Genomic DNA, 18,161 nt, shown 5'->3' on the forward strand with positions numbered 1-18,161 from the left:
TTCTGCAATATATCTCAAGAATCTGGTGCTGACCAAAAGGAAAGGCACACAAATACATTTAAATAGTGAAGACAAATTCAGGGATAACAAATCACTTATCCTTGTGAGAACTGCGTGATTTCTTTACAAAGACCAAGAGAAGGTGCATTCCCATCACTGTGAGCACCGGGCCAGCCACTTGGCGGGAGAACCATAAAGACCCACAGTAAGCACTACATTTTTTTTTAACATTTCAGAGACCCGCTGCAATGGAAAACAAGGAGACTCAAAAACCAGGGTCGCGGGACCAGGAGCGCACGGGGCGCGGGGATGGGCGGGGGGAGGGGGACAGCCGCGCGCACAACTTGCCATCCCTCCCCATTAGGCCACGGGGCCGCGGACCTGCTGCGCGAGGAGCTGTCGCCGTAACTTCTGTCGCTCCCGGATCTCTTGTAAGCGACTATCCATGTTTTAAATCCTGTTTTTCACTACCCCGAATCTTGTTAATCGCGAATAAACCCTCGCCCAATATTTCTTCCAACTCTATGGTACACAATATTCACCCCGAGCTTCAGGAAGCGACAGCCCTTCATCATTTCTTTCCGGCCCGGCCGGAATTGGCTTGGCATGGCCCGGAAGTCCCGCCTCCTGGGCGCATGCGTATCGACGCTATCTGGCAAGAGACCCGTGGGAACCGTTCCAGCGCTGGAAGAGTTTGAAGCTCTGGTCTGCTTCTGACGCTACTTCAGATGTGTTCTGGTTTGGTTTGTCTTTTTCCTCGGATGTCAGGCTTCCTTAGATTTCCGTAGTTGTTTCTGTAGTGTTCGTTTTCTTTGCCGTTAATTGCATAGTTATTAGCCCTACGTTTAAAAAAATTGCAAACACAAACTCAAACTCGATTGCCCAGCGCTTACTAGCTGAGTAACGTTGATTTTTACCACCTCCGTGAGTCTTGCTTATCTTTTGTAAAAACAGGAACAGTAAGAGGGTCTACCTCGCATTTGGGAAAATTGAAACAATAAACACCTGGCACGTGATACCTTGGAATTGTATCCTGTGAAGCAGGTTCTGAAAGCAATTTGAAAAAGAGGTATTCCTAAAACTCTCTTTGGTAATGGCAGCACTATTTGAGAAAACGCTAACTTCTGAGGGGCATATACTGCAGGGTGTTTTTGAGCATATAAAATGTTTCTTTAAAAGTCAGTTACCGGGGCTGGGGATTTAGCTCCTGCCTGGCAGCGCCTGCCTGGCAGGTGCAAGGTCCTGAGTTTGATTCCCGGTACCGGAAAACAAACAAACAAAAAAGTCAGTTACATTACTTACCTGTCAGTTGGATTGGGACTACCGTATACTAATTTAAACTATTGGTCAAGGATGAGAATAGGTATTTGTTCACGCAAATATTTTTTGGTACTGAGTATTTTTTAAAGCGGGCACTGCGATATACCCAAGTCTATGAAGTCTACAAAAACGACTTAAGTTTTTTGTAATGGAGGTAGTCTGAAGGAGAAGTCACACACACACACACACACACACACACCACCACCACCACCACCACCAAAGTGTTGTACTTACTTGTGGTCATTGTGTAGCAGAAAACCAATATCAAACCAAATGGGACACTCCACGAAGAGCTAGAAGGCAACTTTTATTCTAGCAGGCTAGGGAACCCCATGGTTCAAATCACCAGTCCAGAGTCAGGTTTGAGATCAGTTTAAATATGGTTTGCAAGTGGGAAGTGCAAAGCCAATAGCAGGTTATTACATGATTGGTTACATGGAATATAAGAATTATGTTGTATAATGTCAGGCAGAATTGTACAGGAACATTCTAGGAGGGAGGAGGGTCTGAGAAGAGTAGGTAGAGTTGATCGTGTCCTTGACTGGGCCGTCTTCCCCAAACAAGAGGTCCTTGTAGTCCTTAAAGCAAGTTGGAATTACTGCATATTTTTAAAACGTAAGCCAGACACAGTTTGACCCCACACATTGTTAAGGAGGAACATCTGGGCCTAGACAGTCAAAGCTAAATGAGTGCAGTAAGCTAGCTACATGACAAGTAGCAGGAACCTGTGGTCACAGGCCTCTAATTGATTTTTAACTTTTGCTCTAATATGCCTACAAGTCTGCTATTCTAAAATGTGCCCTTACAGCTGAGTCCCTTATTCCTCTACACTGCTCAGCCATGGTGGTTGGACTCAGAGTCTGCAAACAACATTTAACAGCATCCCTTGTCATCCAGCTTCCACAAAGAGTCTTCCTACAGGAGGTACAGTTAGGAAATCAGAAGGTGAAACAAGGGAAAGCTATAGTTCTTGCTCTTGCTCCATACTTCTGGAATCCAGTGAAAGAGCTATATTCCTTATAAAACGCAGGGCCAGTTAAAGCAGCTCCACCTTTCTCCATCCTCACATGGCACCACCAGCAATCAATTTGTCTCTTGGTTCTGATATAAAACCTCCACCAGCTCTAGGATTGATATAACACCTTCTGTCCCACCAGCTCTAGGACTGATGGCCATTCTGCAGCTATGAGTTTCTTATTCAATCATGCTTTCCCCTTTTTTGCTCTTCTAGGCTTCAACACTTGTGAAACTGTTTCTCCATAGTAAATCATGTTTGTTTAAAATATTTTGAATGATGTCTGTTTTCCTGCCTTGAATCTGGGTTTATAAAGATGTATATATATATACATACATACTACCTTGTGGTAGTAACAAAGCCACTGGAATCCATCAAAGGATTGTGGCAGTTTTTACAAAGACAATATGACTCTAAAATTCCTCAACCAATGAATTTTAAAACACTAGACTATATTAGCACACCAGTCAGTTACTTTACATGTCCATCAGTAATATGTTTCTAACAACAGAATAGTCACTAAGAGTCCCCACATGTAATTCATTCCCTTTCAAGAAGTATTTTCACTTTTTGGCACTTATTTTGAGGAAGGAGAGATGCATGCAATAGTTTTTGCATTTTCCCCAAAGCTCCTTGAGAATGACTCCCTCAGAGCTGTGTAACTGCCTATTGTACATCTTGCTAGACTATTCCTTACACTCTCTGTTATGATTTGAGTGTTTTTGTATCCTCCAAAACTTTATGTTTAAAGTTAACCCCCAATGAAACAGTATTAGAAGATGCAGTCTTCTGGATCATGATGATTTGGTGCCATTATACAAGGGCTTGATTAAGGGAGTTTTCTCATTTTACCCTTTCACCTATTGCCTCATTAAACCACAGTGTTCTTTCCATTTAGAGGGTGGAAATGTTCAAGTCGCCATCTTGAAAGCAGAGATTGAGCCCACACCAGACAACAAAACCACTTGGTACCTTTCTGTTACTCTCCCTTCCCAGTTTTTGGAAGTATGAAAGATACATTTCTAGCCTTTGTAAATTACCTGGTCTGTGATACTTTGTGTCAGTTAAAGTAGACTAAAGATCTACCTTTATCCTCTCAGAACAGAAATCAATTCCAACACGGAGCATTTCCTATTTCTAAGAATAGAGTCAATATCTGTTTTCCTAAATTAAGATGCGCCCTACTTTTTTTAGCTTCCATTATCTGCATTGTGTCTATAGTTTTGTCTCTGCCTATGTCCCTCATGCATGTTTATGGGTTCTCTCTCTCTCTCTCTCTCTCTCTCTCTCTCTCTCTCTCTCTCTCTCTCTCTCTCTCTCTCTCTCTCTCTCTCTCTCTCTCTCTCTCTCTCACACACACACACACACACACACACCATTCTTCATTTCTACAGATGCAACTGTTGGATGATACATATCCTAAGTCATTTCCAAATTGATCCAGTCTATCCAGTTCTCTCTAGAGATTTGTGGAAAACTATAATGTTATCATTTAAAACTCTGCTCAAATTTTTTCATGTTTCCCCAATGTCTAAGGTGGTATTGTCTAATAGAACATTGTGTGATATACTATAGATGCTGTACCTTCATTAACCAATATGGTGGCTATTAGCCGTTTGTGTCTACTGAGCACTTGTAACTTGGCTAGTGTAGCTGAGGAACTAAACTTTTTATTTTAACTAATTAAATGTACTCAGGAGTAGGGGATATAGCTCAGTGGCACAGAGCCTACCTGGCAAGCACAAGGTCCTGAGTTCAGTTCCTGGCACAAAAAAACAAATGTACTCAGACATATTAGGCCAGTGACTACTCTAGTACAGCCTGGGTATGAGTTCAAAGGGATAAAACCTAAGCCACGTATTTTATCCAGTACTCTGATACCCTATCTAGCCTTATTCTATTCTCCTTTAGGTGCCCAATCTTACAGGTATATATGAAATTCATTTTTCTATGAATATGCCTGTTTTTCTTGTACTTGTTGTGAATTTATAATTGGGTTAAAGAAGAATCTCCTGGAATAAAGAGATGGGGTCTAAAGCAACTTTAAAAAAGTATTTTGTAAGCAGAACATTTTTCAAGAAAGCAGATAAAGCTGGGCATGGTGGTGCATGCCTGTAATCCCAGCACTCAGGAGGCTGAAGCAGGGGGCTCAATGAGAGTTTGAGACCACCGTGGATTACAAAGTGAGTTCATGGCCAGCCAGAACTGCATAGTGAGACCCTGTCTCAAAAAGACAAAAAAAAAAAAGAAAGCAGATAAGGTAAAATGAATGTCGAAGTCCACTATTATCTTCTGCTTTCTCCCCATGCATTGTTGTGGGGATATTGGCCAGAGGTATGTATAAAATAAAAATTCAGAGATAAGGGACTTTTGGAGCCACATGCAAAAAACCTCCTAGAATGCATGGTTCGAGATTTAAAGATGCCCTACAGGGCCACAAGTGCAAGTATGATCAAAGTACTTTGCCTTAAGGAATTAGTGCTCTGGGCCTCTCTACCCCATTCTCCAATTTATTACTTAGATTGGCTCTAAGTGCTACAAACTTTGAGGCCCTTGCTGTTGATCAGGGGAAAACAGGGATAGGACCAGAAAAATAAAGGTAAGAGACAAAAGCCTAGGTCAGATGGAGCCTTCTTTCTCCTCATGGGAGGAAAGGAAACTGCTCAACCACCATAGGGGCTTTTATTTATACCTTTGATGAAGTTAGTGTCACATGACACATCTTTTCCTAGCAACTGATTACTTGGATTGTCTTGGGGCTGGTGTTTCTCTGGACGAAGCAGTTTATCTTGCCTCAGGTGCTCTTTGTTCTCAGACTGGCCATGCCTCGCCCCACACACATGTGATCAATTTCCAGCCTCAGCTGCTCCCTACATCTAAGGTCAGTCATTTAACAGACCACCCTGACCTTCCTCTGTGCCTTACATGAATTCCTGCACAGTCCTTTTGTCCTTGATCCTTGCTTCTTGGTTCCATCAGTAAAAAGCCACAGAAGCCTCATTTTGGGACTGTCTTTATGAGACTCATGCTGAGGGGTCTCCATTAAGGGCAGTCACTCTGGCCTGCTTAGAGCTTAAATTGAATATTGTCTCTGAGTAATTTTATCCTGTTGTTCTGTACCACAGTCATGAGCTGTAACACTCTGAAGAATAGACACTTGATAGGTGTTTAATTATAAAACTTCAGCTCAGTTTAATTCTCTAACTCCTCTGAGCTTTGTTGGAAAGACTGATTATGAGATGTTATGTTGGGGAACCTTTGAAGGGAGAATTTTAGCATTTTACATCAGCTGTGGTAATTTATTTATAGTCATTAGGTGCAGAAGATTTTCCAGCCTGTGCATTTATTGAACTCAGCAGGATAACTGCTGATGTCTAGTGCACATGTAGCATGAGAGAATATTTAGGAAGTCTCAAGTGTCAAACAAACAGACTATATAAGATAGAAGCCTAAAGATTGTTTTTCTTGTCACTTATAAAATTTTTGGCCAAGCATGGTGGCACACACCTATATCCCAGCACTGAGGTGGCTGAGGCAGGAGGATTGCTGTGAGTTTGAGGCCAGCCTGGGCTACAAAGTGAGTTCAAGGCCAGCCTGAATTGCATAGTGAAACCCTGTTTCAAAAAGACAAAAATGAAACAAACAAAAATGTTAAGGACATTATGTTTATCTAAAAATAATTATAAAGGCTTGATTTCCTGAAATATAAAGAAGAGATATATTTTAGTGAATATCAAAATGGAAATATGGCCATAACTGAGTAAGTTTGATTTATATCCTTGTTGTATTTTCAAAAAGACCAAAACTAGAAGAAAAATGACAAATGGTAAGGTGAAAAAAAATGGAAAACGTTATAGTAATGTGAATAGATTTAACTAAGTAGATGAAAAAATACTTAAGCCTAATTAATATAGTATGCATTTGCTTTATTTATTGAGAAAATTCAGTTTGCCATAGAGCAGAGAATGAAATGAATGCATCCTTCATGATGTTTTAGGTACGGACATGAAAGATTAAGCAGCTTGGGTTGTACAGGTAGCATTCATAAGATTTGCTAAATAAGAGCACAAAGGAACCTGGTACCCTGAAAGATGGGCTAATACTAAGTAGACTAAATTAAATTCATGGCAGAACAACTTTTATAACCAAAAAAGAAGTGAGAATATGTTTTAGAATATACAAAATATTCATGAACTATGCACTGTTTTGACAAATTACTATTATACGAGTTGGGCATAGTGGCACACGCCTGTAATGCCAGAGCTCAGAAGGCTGAGACAGAAGAATCACTGTGCGTTAGAAGCCAACCTGGGCTATACAGTGAGTACAAGGTCAGCCTAGCTGAACTAGCAAGATCATGTCTCAAAAAAAATTATTATTATAAATAAAGCCACTATTCTATAGCTTTGGTTTGGAAAAATACTTTAAAAAAAGAACTTTTTTCTTTATACCAAACTACAATAAAAATTGATTTTGTTATACATGTTCTATACAACATATGGTATATTATGGTAGCCAGTGAAAATACTGTCATTTTTACCCTAAAGAACAAACTTTCAATTGAATATGAAAAGCAATCCTTGTCTGTACTCTCAAAACAAAGACATCGAAGCCATATTATGGCTAACTTGCTAAATCTACTATAGATTATGAACAACCACATTCAAAAGAGATTGCTGGTGTTGCTGTTTATTTCTAGCTGTCCAGCTTCTCTGGACATTGATATCAGATTACTTATAAGTGATGCAGAATTAGAGTTTATTGACCAACCATTGATTATTCAGAATTCCCTCTGACTGGAATTAGCTTCACTGTTTTTCCCCCTATCCTTTTGTAGATAAAATGTACAGTAAAGCAAAGCATGTTGATTCTGGTGAAATTTTGAAGAGAAAACCAGTTTTGGCTAGTGGCCACATAAGCTGGAAAAAATTGGGACATTGCTCATCTTTGATAGGAACTGAATTGCAACTTAAATTCCCAACTGTAATTGTTTTGCCATTCATCTAAAGTGTGAACCATAAGCCAAAATACACAGTTTTATATTTGTAATATTTTATTCAGAAAAACTGGGAATTGTATTATAGAAAGCAAACTCTACTATATTTATACCTAAAATTACATTCATAAGGATACACTATGGGAAAAAAAAACACCAAACAAGGCAAGTTTTAGGGGTCCCAATCAGAGTTTTACCAGTAACAAGCTGTTTGGTGTTGGGTCAGTCGCTTTGCCTCTATCGAATGAGGTCTCAGAATAATTCTGTCTTCCAGCACTAATTTCCATTGTCTATCTAATTTAAAGACATTTAGCTTGTTGTAAGGGAAGCTATATCCATTCTGTATCTTCCCTTTATTGGCACTAAAAATAGGCATCAGAGGCATGAATCCTACCTCTGATGCTCAGAAGCTATGTAACTTTGTGTAAGTCACTTAACTGCAGAATCTTAGTGTTCTATAAATTTTAAAGTTTAAATAGCTAATTATATTTACTATGTCTGATATGGTAACTATCATGTAGTTTTCACTCAGTAAGCAGTTATCTTAATTGTTGCAGCCTATGGTAAGATTTCTGAGCTAAACGAAAAAAACTTACATAGTTTTTAAACTATGTTATGAGCATGTGTGGTCTATCATATAATGTGACTTTTCTCACGTTGCTTCAGGAATATATCATTTTAAATAGTGTAGCCTCTGAAAAAGTTGTCTTGAGTATTTGGGAATTTTGATCCTGAAAAAATTCCTCCTTTTATATCTACTCTATTTTTTAAATTGGACCTTATTTGCATTTCTCATGTGCTCCAACTTTTTGTACATGGAAATATGGGTCATTAGATGGTGAATTATCCATAAAATTTCAAGTTCAAATCAGAAAAATCAATAAATTAATTAATTAATTTGCATTGGTAGTTGCTGGAAATATGTTCATACAAGGGGAAAAGAATAGATAGCCCATATATATGTTCTCACATGCATATGTAATACATAATTCAGAAAAGTTTTGTTAACATACATAGGGAAACTACCTTCACATTTGTAATATTGGATGACAAGGACTTACTGTGTGCAAATATAAACCAAACTTTTTCTGCAACCCTTTCTGTGGCATTCTGCTGCCCGGTCCCTGGATGAAAATGTAAGCAACATTTTATACTTCTTCTGGTCATTCTTAAATATTAGAAAGAATTACTTGGTTATTTAAGTTTAGTCTTTGAGAATCATTCAGGTGTCTTTCCCTGCTCCTTCTCCTGCTCTGGTGCAACACGGTGGGAGTGGCCTGGGGCTAGAGACAGGAGGAAAAGCACATCCCTCCCCCCAAGCGCTGCTCCAGCTCCGCTGTGATCAGCTCTGCTGCCCCTACATAAGTCTGGAGTATGAGGAAGGAGAGGATCTAATGGAAGCAGGTTAAGAGAAAAATTCTAAGGGGCTGGGGATTTAGCTCAGCGGCAAAGCGCCTGCCTGGCAAGTGCAAGGTCGTGAGTTCGGTTCCCGGTACCAGAGAAAAACCAAAAAAAAAAAAAAAAAATTCTAGCTAAATTTGTACTGTCTTTATGACTAAATGTTGGAACTTTCTGGATTTGGTAGGTGTTTAAAATCAGCTCTTACTCCTAAGCATTCTCAGGGCTTCTTCCCTGACCTACTCCCCTCAGCCTGTGGGTCCCATGAGAAGAGCTAATGCCTCCCTGTTCCTTCCAGACCTTCGTTTACTTGGCTTCCTTCTACAAAGAATGTCCACACCCCCCCACACCAGAGTCACCCTTTTGAGCACAACCTCAGCAGCGCCCATGCTGGCTGTCATAAGCGACTGGCCCACATTTTGTGCATGGGAAAGCCACATTATCTGCCCACAGACTCTGGGAATGATATTTTACTGCTGGAATTCAGGAAAACCAGAAATCCTATTATGCAATGGCCAATGTAAACACCCACATTACTCTTTCTTGTCCCTTCCCTCTGAACAACTAGCAGCCATTCCCTTGTACTTCTGATTTTCCAAATGAGAAGTAAACACTCCCACGTCCCTCAGCGTTTAAGTTCTCCCAACTTTCTCCTTACAGCCTCCCCTCTGCAGTGAGGCTGGGGGTGTCACCTACACCTCCTCCATGAGGCAGAGGGTGGGCTGACAGTACAACAATAGTGATCCCCTGAAGTATCCTTTTCTGACCTCTATTTCTCAACCACTTTAGACCTTCAAAGTGGGAAAAGTGGTTTATATCCTTGCAAATAATTTTCCTGTCCTTCTCATGCAAGTTCTACCAGATGATCTGTATCCTCACTTTTGGATGTTGTACTTACTCTTTTAAGATCCTAGCCAAAACTTGCACGATAAATCCTGTGGTATATTGAAGTGAAATATTTGATATCTATATATAAAATTAACTTTTTGAGATAATTGTAGATTCTCATACAGTTATAAAAATACAGAGAGATCTCATGAGCCCTTTAGTCACTTTTCTGTATGGTAACAGCTTGCAAAACTCTAGTACAATATCACAACCAGGATGTTAACCTTGGTAGAATATTTCCATCACCAAAAGAATACCTAACTTTCCTCCTTCTCTTTTTTTCTCCTGTTCTCCTAACAACACCTAATCTGCTGTCCATATTTGTAGTTATGTAATTTCAAAAATTTTAATATAAATGGACTAATACAATATATAGTCTTCTGGGGTTATCTTTCTTACACTCTGTGTGTTTCTCTGGAGATTCACTCAGATTGTTGTACATATTGGTAGTTCATTCTTTTCTTAACTGTTAAACATTATTTCTTACTATGAATTTAGCATTATTTCTTACTGTGGATTTGTCAGAGGTTTTCTAGCTGTTCACCCACTGAAGGACATCCATTTTTGATATTGTGAATAAAGGTAATTATAAGTATTCATGTACAGGTTTTTATGTGAATATAGGTCTTCATTTCTTTAGACTAGACACCCAGGGTACAATTGCTTGGTCATATGATAATTGCATGTTAATTTTTAAAGAAACTGCCATCCTGTTTTAATATTCTCCCCAGCAATGTGTAAGTGATGTAGTTACTCCACATTCTTGACATTATTTAGTATTGTCTTGTGTGTGTATGCGCGTGTATGTGTGTGCATGTGAGAGAGAGACAGAACCCGAGAAAGAGACAGCAGCAGAGTGATTGCGGACTGAGCTCACAGCCTTTGTACTGAGCTACATCCCCAACCCTCTTTTATTTTGAGGCAGAGTCTCACTATCACTAGGTCACTAAGTTGCCCGGACTGGGCTCAAGCTCGTGATCCTCCTGCCTCAGCTCCCCCAGTACTTATCTCTATTTTGAATATATCCCTTCTGATAGGTTAAAGTGACATCTCACTGTGGTTCTAATTTGCATTTCCCTAGTGAATAATGATATTAAACATCATCTCATATGTTCATTTACCCTCTCTATAGCTTTTATTTTTAAAATGTCCTATGTCTTTTGCCCATGTTTTAATTGGATTATTTCGATTTGTTTTTACTATTCAGTTTTGAGGTTTTTTTAAAAAATAATTTGAGTTAGATTTATTCGGGAGTAATAGAGGCTCAACTTACATTGGCTCAGATACATAAGAGCTTATTTTCCCACATGAAAGTCTAGGTACTCAGAATTTTATGGCGGCTCCCTGCAGTGTCCAGAAACACAGACTCCTTTCTTTTCCATTGTCCCTGTTCTAACTTTTTATCACTTAATTTAATTTAATGTGTGAAAGGATAAGACAATATCAGTGTTAATGTGACGCAAATATACTTTGCTTTTCAAGGTATTTTATATTTAAATTAAGTAAATAAAACTGTCTGAGAAGGACTCTAACAACAACCAAAAGTTGTGCTCAGATGAAATGCAATGGCCCCATTCTGTTTGTCTTTTTTATCTTGTTTTCACCCAGCTCTTAGATAATGGGATAATTAACTTTATTAGCCTCTTTTTTACCCTATAGGTCCTGATATTTGACAAATATACAATACAATGCATACAGAATAGGTTTATGATATACCTAGTTTGTAAATATTCCATATGGCCTTTATAAAATAACTATAGCAATACACAACAAGTACATAGCACTTTCTGTTGGCCATAAATTGCCTCCCAGTCCAAGGTGACATTATAAGTAGAAACAAAAGGTTCAGAGCCAAGATCTGTGAGATTTTCAGTTCTGTGCTTTTCCACAGGGCTCACTTTCTCTGATAAGGTCACTCTTTCTTTTTTTAAGTGGTATCTACCACCTCTGCTCTTCTAATTACCTTTAGCTTCCAGGTAGCTCCTAGAGCTCCAGTTAGGACAATTGCATTCTAGACAGAAACAAGGGGAAAGGAAAGAGGACAAAAGAGTAATCCCTCCCTCTAAGGAGCATTTTTTGAAGTCTTACATAATATATCTTCTTACTTCTTTGTTAGGTGAAGAAGTGCTGGAAAACTATTGTAATTGCAATTCAGGTCTTTTTCTACCACTTACGATCTTTGACAATTCATGTCCATATAGTCTCCTTGCTTCCTTCTTCCAATACAAATATGTTCATTATAAATTCATATATTCATTATAAAAGGGGGCTTTAAAGGGCTCAGAAATGTAAATATAGGGAATGAAAATTCCCATAGTTGTATCTTCCAGAAATAACCATTGTTAACTGCTTGGTATATTTTGTTCTATCACTTTATGGAGTTTTTGAAGTATAACTTAAATATCATAAAATTTATTCCTTTTAAATATACAGGTCCCCACACAAGCTTAAATATCACATGGTTTCTCTTATAGAAGATACTAAGAGTAAAAATACAGAGCAAAATGAAAATTAGATAATAAGAAAGAGGGAGATAGATTGTTTTCAAAGAGGCAACAGATGAGATGGGTGGAGCAGGGAGGGAGGCAAGGGGTAAGTTTGAAAAAAGGAATCGGGATGTGTTACGTGCATGTACCAATGCTGCACAAGGGATGTAAACGTTCTGTACTGCAGACATACACACAATGAAAGTAGGAAGGGGATCAAGATAAGGGTGGAGGAGAGCAGTAGGTTACAGAAAGGGCATGATGAAAGGAATTAAGATATGTTATGTACATGTACCAACTTCCCACAAGGAATGTAAGCATAAGGGGCTGGGGTTTTGCTCAGCGGCACAGCGCCTGACTGGCACAGCGCCTGACTGGCAAGTGCAACGTCGAATTCAATCCCCATTACCCGAAAAAAACTAAAAAAAAAAAAAGGAATGTAAGCATATATACTGCACGTTTTTACTAATAAATTAAAAAATATAAAGGTCTGAAAAAATAAATATACAGGTCAGCCTTTCGTAAATGTATACCTTTGTGGAACCATCGCACAATCCAGATTCAGGAGACTCCACCAAGTTCTGAGAGTTCTGTAAAGATTCCAGGTGTAGTCCTTTGTTGGACATGTAATTCTCAAATGATTTCTCCCACTCTGTAGCTTGTCCTTTTGTCCTCTTAACAGTCTTTCACAGAAGGAAATTTTTTAACTTGAATGAATCATAATTTCTGGTTTTACTTTTGGATCATGATTTTGGTATAAAATAGTGGTTAACTTTTAATGTGTGAAAATCAGTGCATCCTCTCTTTCGCTAATCACTGATGTTTAATTGATTTCTAGATCCTGTCAACACCAATATAAACAAAATATGTCTCTGTCCCTCTATTTTTTTAGTTATTGCCAAGGTTCAAACAACTATCGTCACGCACCTAATTGGTCAGTATTTCTTATGTCACGTGGCCTCTTAAAGTCTTCCAAAAGTTTTCTAACACATTTTGTGTAAACTTCAAACTCCTGCACAATCATGAGAACCTGTCCCACCTGAGCTACCTAGTATCTCTGACCCCTTTTCCTCTCACTCTGCTGAATTATACAAAAGCTATACTTCCTTCCGCTTATCCCTCAAACTCAGCAAGCTCCCTTTCACTTGGGGTCTTTGTATTTACAAGTCCCCCCACCACACCATGGGATCATGTTTTCAGGACTACCTTCTCATTCAGTACTCGGTTCAAATAGCAACTAACCCCAGATTGCTTCACACATCACCGTATTTAGAGTAGCCTACTTTTCTCACAGTGTTTTGTATAATTACTGTTTTTTTCTTGATAGCACTTCACTACTTTATGTTGTTTACTCTGTCTGCCTCCACTCAGATGTAATCTATCAGAGCAATGACCTTTCCAGTCATGTTCATTATAGCCTTAGCACCAAGCACATAGAGGTCATTCAACATTCATTAAATGTCAAGCACTTCCATTTCTTTTTCAAAAGGAATTTTTCTTTTTTTAAATTTTATTTTAAAAAGAAAAGATAAAGACAATGATACACAATTTCAAAACAAGATAGTAAGAGAGTAACGACATGCATATTGTTATCTTTGAAGCAGGTGCTCTGATTACAAAATACAGGCATGAAAAATCAATCAAACAGTATAAGCACAAACCTTTCTTTTCAATGAACTAATAGAAATTAGTAGTATAACTATCTTAACTATCTTGTGTATATATTTATTTATAGATAACGTGTATTTATTTATATATAGTAGGATTAGCATCACCATTTATTTATTCCCTGTGGAGAAAGCATTCAGAAATAACAACCATATGTGGCTTCCTGAGCTGCCATGGGGACTACTGCCATTTGGTTCCAAAATGAATATGTTACCTGAGTAAGAGACAGGGTCTCCAGTTCTGATTCAACAGATTGATGCTAGGGTGGAAAAGACTCATTAATTTGTGCTGTTGCATTCTCATAAAAGGAACAAGTGATCCTGTAGTATTGACTTCTGGGGGTCAGTCCAGTCAGATTTCAAAAGAGCCCAAGCTTGAAGGTTCCCACAACTTCCTGTAGAGACCATTTGCTCAGCCAGCTCATCTTAGATGTAAGGAAGTTTTTTCCATTTATTATTCCCTACATTCTTTTTTTCTGAATGTTGTCCTGTTATTTACACTGTGTCACTGTCCTTTATTTCTCTTCCCAGAAGATTGTGGTCATTTAACCCTTTATCTGTCTTGTAGCAAAGAGAGCACAGAAGAGTATTAAGTTGTGCATTACTTGGGGATTGTAAACTCTACTCATAAATCAAAAAGTTGAAAAGTCTTGGGAATATGGGATATAATAAATGGAAATTTGCCTTTTACATTTACTTTTCTTTTTCAGTTTCAAACCCTTCTACCCACTGACATGTTTACCAGTGTTTTGATCTATAAAAATTCTACAGTGTCTAAAAAGAACTATATGTTTTTATGGTAGGAAGGAATCTCCCTTAAACATGCCCTGGACCATTTCTTCCTATATCAACAAATACTTCTCAAATATTCCTGTCAAGTCATCATTCATACTTCAGAAGCAAGAGAAAACAACAAGGAAGATTAACTCCACAAAACAGAGTAAACAGATTTCCAGACACAGAGGTATCATTCCTTTCCTCCATGAAACTGAGCTACAGTTCTTGCTCCTCTTTGTTTTAGAGAAAACATCAGAAACCACAAAATGAGTGCACATTCATAGATCAGGAATTTTAGAAACAGCATGCCACCCTAATTTAATTCATATCCTCACGAAGTAGATTTATCTCATCTCCATTTCAAAGTGAGGACATAATAGGATAAAAGCATTAATATTTGCCCAGTTTCTCCCTGGTACTAATGGCTAGAATCACAATTTGTAGGTATGAAGTTGACTTGGAGATCAATGGTACATTTTACTGGACCACAGCTTGAAGTAAAGTTCCACTTCAAGTCAATGAACAAATACACAATCATCCTTCAGCCTAGTTCTTCACAGAGGTCATTCTGAGGTCATCACAGAGGTACTTCTGTGATGAACAACTAATTCATTAATGCAATTTTTATGGAAGACAGAGAAAGTGCCCAGCAATCTTTTAATACTGGGGGGTCTGGTTTAAAACAAAGTAGGCAAATTGTCCTGTTTTTATGGAACTTGTATTCTAAGTAAAGTAAACACAGAGAAAGCCTGGACATTTATCATTTACAAATACCTTAAAAAAAAGGAATAAAGCAAGAAAGGGAGGTAGCGTTATTAATGAAGAGTTAAATGCTTAATTGGCCAGCTCATTTTATATGCTGAGGAGCGAAGATTAGGTTTAAAAGGTGCTAGAATAGTGTGATGACTACATTAAGACCTAGAAGGTGAAGGTGAAGGAGAAGCCCGGTGATCATCTGCTGGGTGAGCACTCTGGGCCAGGGGACATAAGTGCAAAGGGTGGGCCATGGCTAGTGTGCTCAGTGGGACCAGTCCAAGTGCAGCACACCCACCAAATGCAGAAGGGAGAGTAGAGCATACCGGCAGAGAGAGCAGGGGAGATCCTATTGCTTCCTGTAGGCCTTATAAGAGCTTACTAAAAATGAATTTTCCATTTTAATTGACACATAATAATTGTACATATTTATGGGTATAGTACAATAGTTTATGCATGTACAAAAAGCAATAATCAATTTCAGGCAATCAGCATTTCCATTGCCTGAAAGTCATTATTTCTTTGTGTTTGGAATATCTGAACTTGTTCTTTGTAAATATATAAGAAGTTATTGTAAATTATAGTCATCCTACTCTGGGTAGAACACTAGAACACAGTCTTCCCATCTGACTGTATTTTGGAACTTGTTATCCAACCTGCTTCCATCCGTCCACCCTTTCCATCTCTAGTGTCAGCTGCTCTGTGCTCCGTTGCTATGATATGAGCTGTTTCCACAGATGAGTGAAAGCACACAGCATTTATCTTTCTGCGCCATCCCTATTTTACTTTGTGTAATGCTCTCCAGTTCCTGCCATGCTGCTGTAAGTAACAGAATTCCATTATTTTTATGGCTGAATAGTATTGTCTTGTATACGTGGCATATTCCACATTTTTAGGTGTATCATATGTTTTGTTATTTTAATCCTAAATATTTATAGCACATAGTCTGATAATTCAATATATGGACACAATGTGTGGTGATAAAGCAAGATAGCTGGTGTTTACATTTCTTTAGACCCTTTTTCCAATCTTGATTAACATGATTGTACATATTGACAAGGTACCATAAAATACTTCAAAATATTTATACAGTGCACAAATAAAAATCAGGTAATTACGGTTTCCACGTCCTTATCATTTTCGTGCATTTGGAGCCTTTGAGCACCTCTCATCTAGTTATTCATAAAATATGTAATGGATTATGGTGAAGTATCATCCCCTGTTGTTCTACAGAACAGCAGAACTTGTTCCTCCCTTCTGTGTTTTGATAACATTATCCAGTTTCCATCTTCCCAACTCCCTAAACCCTTTTTATTTTATTTATTTATTTTTTGTTTTATTTTTTGTTTTTCTTCTGGTATCAGGAATCGAACTCACGACCTTGCGCTTGCCAGGCAGGTGCTTTGCCGCTGAGCTAAATCCCCAGTTCCCCTAAACCCTTTTTAGACTCTAGTAATTTCTATTCTATGTTCAAATTGAGTTTTCTTTATCCATTCATTTATTCATTAACAGACACATCTGTGGGCTCCATGGCTTTCTAAATATTGTTTCAACACAAATTGGAGTCTGATTTTTTTGATATGCTGAATTAGATCAAAAGTTGCTGGGTTGCTTTGGGTAGAATGAAGTTATTTGACTTATATTTTAGAAGGATCATTCTAGTTGCTCTTTTGAAAAATCAACCATAGGACATCAGACATTAAAAGGCCAATGAGTTCTATCTAATAATGATTTCTAACCAAACACTAGACATTTGTTACCATGCTTTGATATTTACTTTACACCATTATCTCATTAATTTTTAGTCTATATAGTAACTGTCTTCATAATCTCTTTTGGGTAATTTCTGGTTTAAATTTTTTTTTTTTTTTTTTTTTTTCGGTATTGGGAATGAAACTCAGGACTTTGAGCTTGCCAGGCAGGCCCTTGTGCCTCTGAGCTATATCCCTGGCCCTTTTTTCTTTCTCTTGTTTTTTTTTTCTGGTTTACATTTCAAGGGACTAGTGTAGAAAATGAGTTAATGCATATGTGTAAAAGTGGCCTATTTGATTGGAATGTATGTAGCTTTGAAATAACTTGAGTTAATATATTATGAATGAATATACGTGAAATTTTTATGAGAATTGGTATAGTAACTGGAGATACCCAGGGAAACAATGATTCTGAACCTGAGATGTACATAAAATCACTAAACACTTTTCCACTGGGGTCCTATCTTCAGAGATTCTGACTTAAAGAATCGATTGGGACCCAGTCCTCTGTACTTCTGAAAACTTTCCAATATCCATTCAGCGGGGGAAATGCATTTAAGCACAAGTACCCCCAGTACCTAAAAGGTCAAAAATATTAAAGCCATCTAGAGGTATTTTGATTTTGAATTACATTATTTTAAAGAAATAAATACTTTATAATATGCCATCTATTTTTTCCAAGTTTCTAAGGTCATATTTTATGGGGAGCTGTCTGCTGCCTTCTTTTGTCCAAATTTTTTACCTTTTTCTTTAAAAAAGAAAGTAATTATATTTATTTTCCAAATTTGTCTATGCCTGGAATATTATAACTTTTTAAAGGCAAATTAATAATATAATACTTAAACACTCAGCAATAAGTTCTTAATGAATTGCTACCTACCTACATTTACCATTTCAAATTTTTATGAAAGAAAAAGGAATATTGAGAACCAGCCAGGGAAGAATGCGGGACTGGGCAACCAGCTCCACCAGAGGAATCCAGGTGCCTGGCCCCTCCCTCGACACTTCTGGACCAGTGACCAGCCCAGGAAGAATCCAGAACTCAGAACTCGGCAACTGGCTCTTTTTTCTCAATCTTTCTTCTCTCTTTCCTTCCTTCCTTCCTTCCTT

At 38.0% G+C, this 18,161-nt stretch overlaps 1 protein-coding gene across 2 annotated transcripts in view; it reads right to left on the bottom strand.

The window, feature by feature from the left end:
* Nucleotides 1-606, bottom strand: part of Mettl14 (methyltransferase like 14) — a 31,750-nt gene extending 31,144 nt beyond the window's left edge. For both annotated transcript variants that reach the window (XM_005386800.2, XM_013515267.1), the window contains exon 1: nt 382-606. In XM_005386800.2, coding sequence (XP_005386857.1) covers nt 382-447 — 66 coding nt within the window. In that variant the 5' untranslated portion in view covers nt 448-606. The remainder of the gene's footprint in view (nt 1-381) is intronic.
* Nucleotides 607-18,161: the final 17,555 nt, after the last annotated feature.

The sequence above is a fragment of the Chinchilla lanigera genome, unplaced genomic scaffold, assembly GCF_000276665.1.
Source record: "Chinchilla lanigera isolate Chin_1 unplaced genomic scaffold, ChiLan1.0 scaffold00027, whole genome shotgun sequence".
NCBI lineage: Eukaryota > Metazoa > Chordata > Mammalia > Rodentia > Chinchillidae > Chinchilla > Chinchilla lanigera.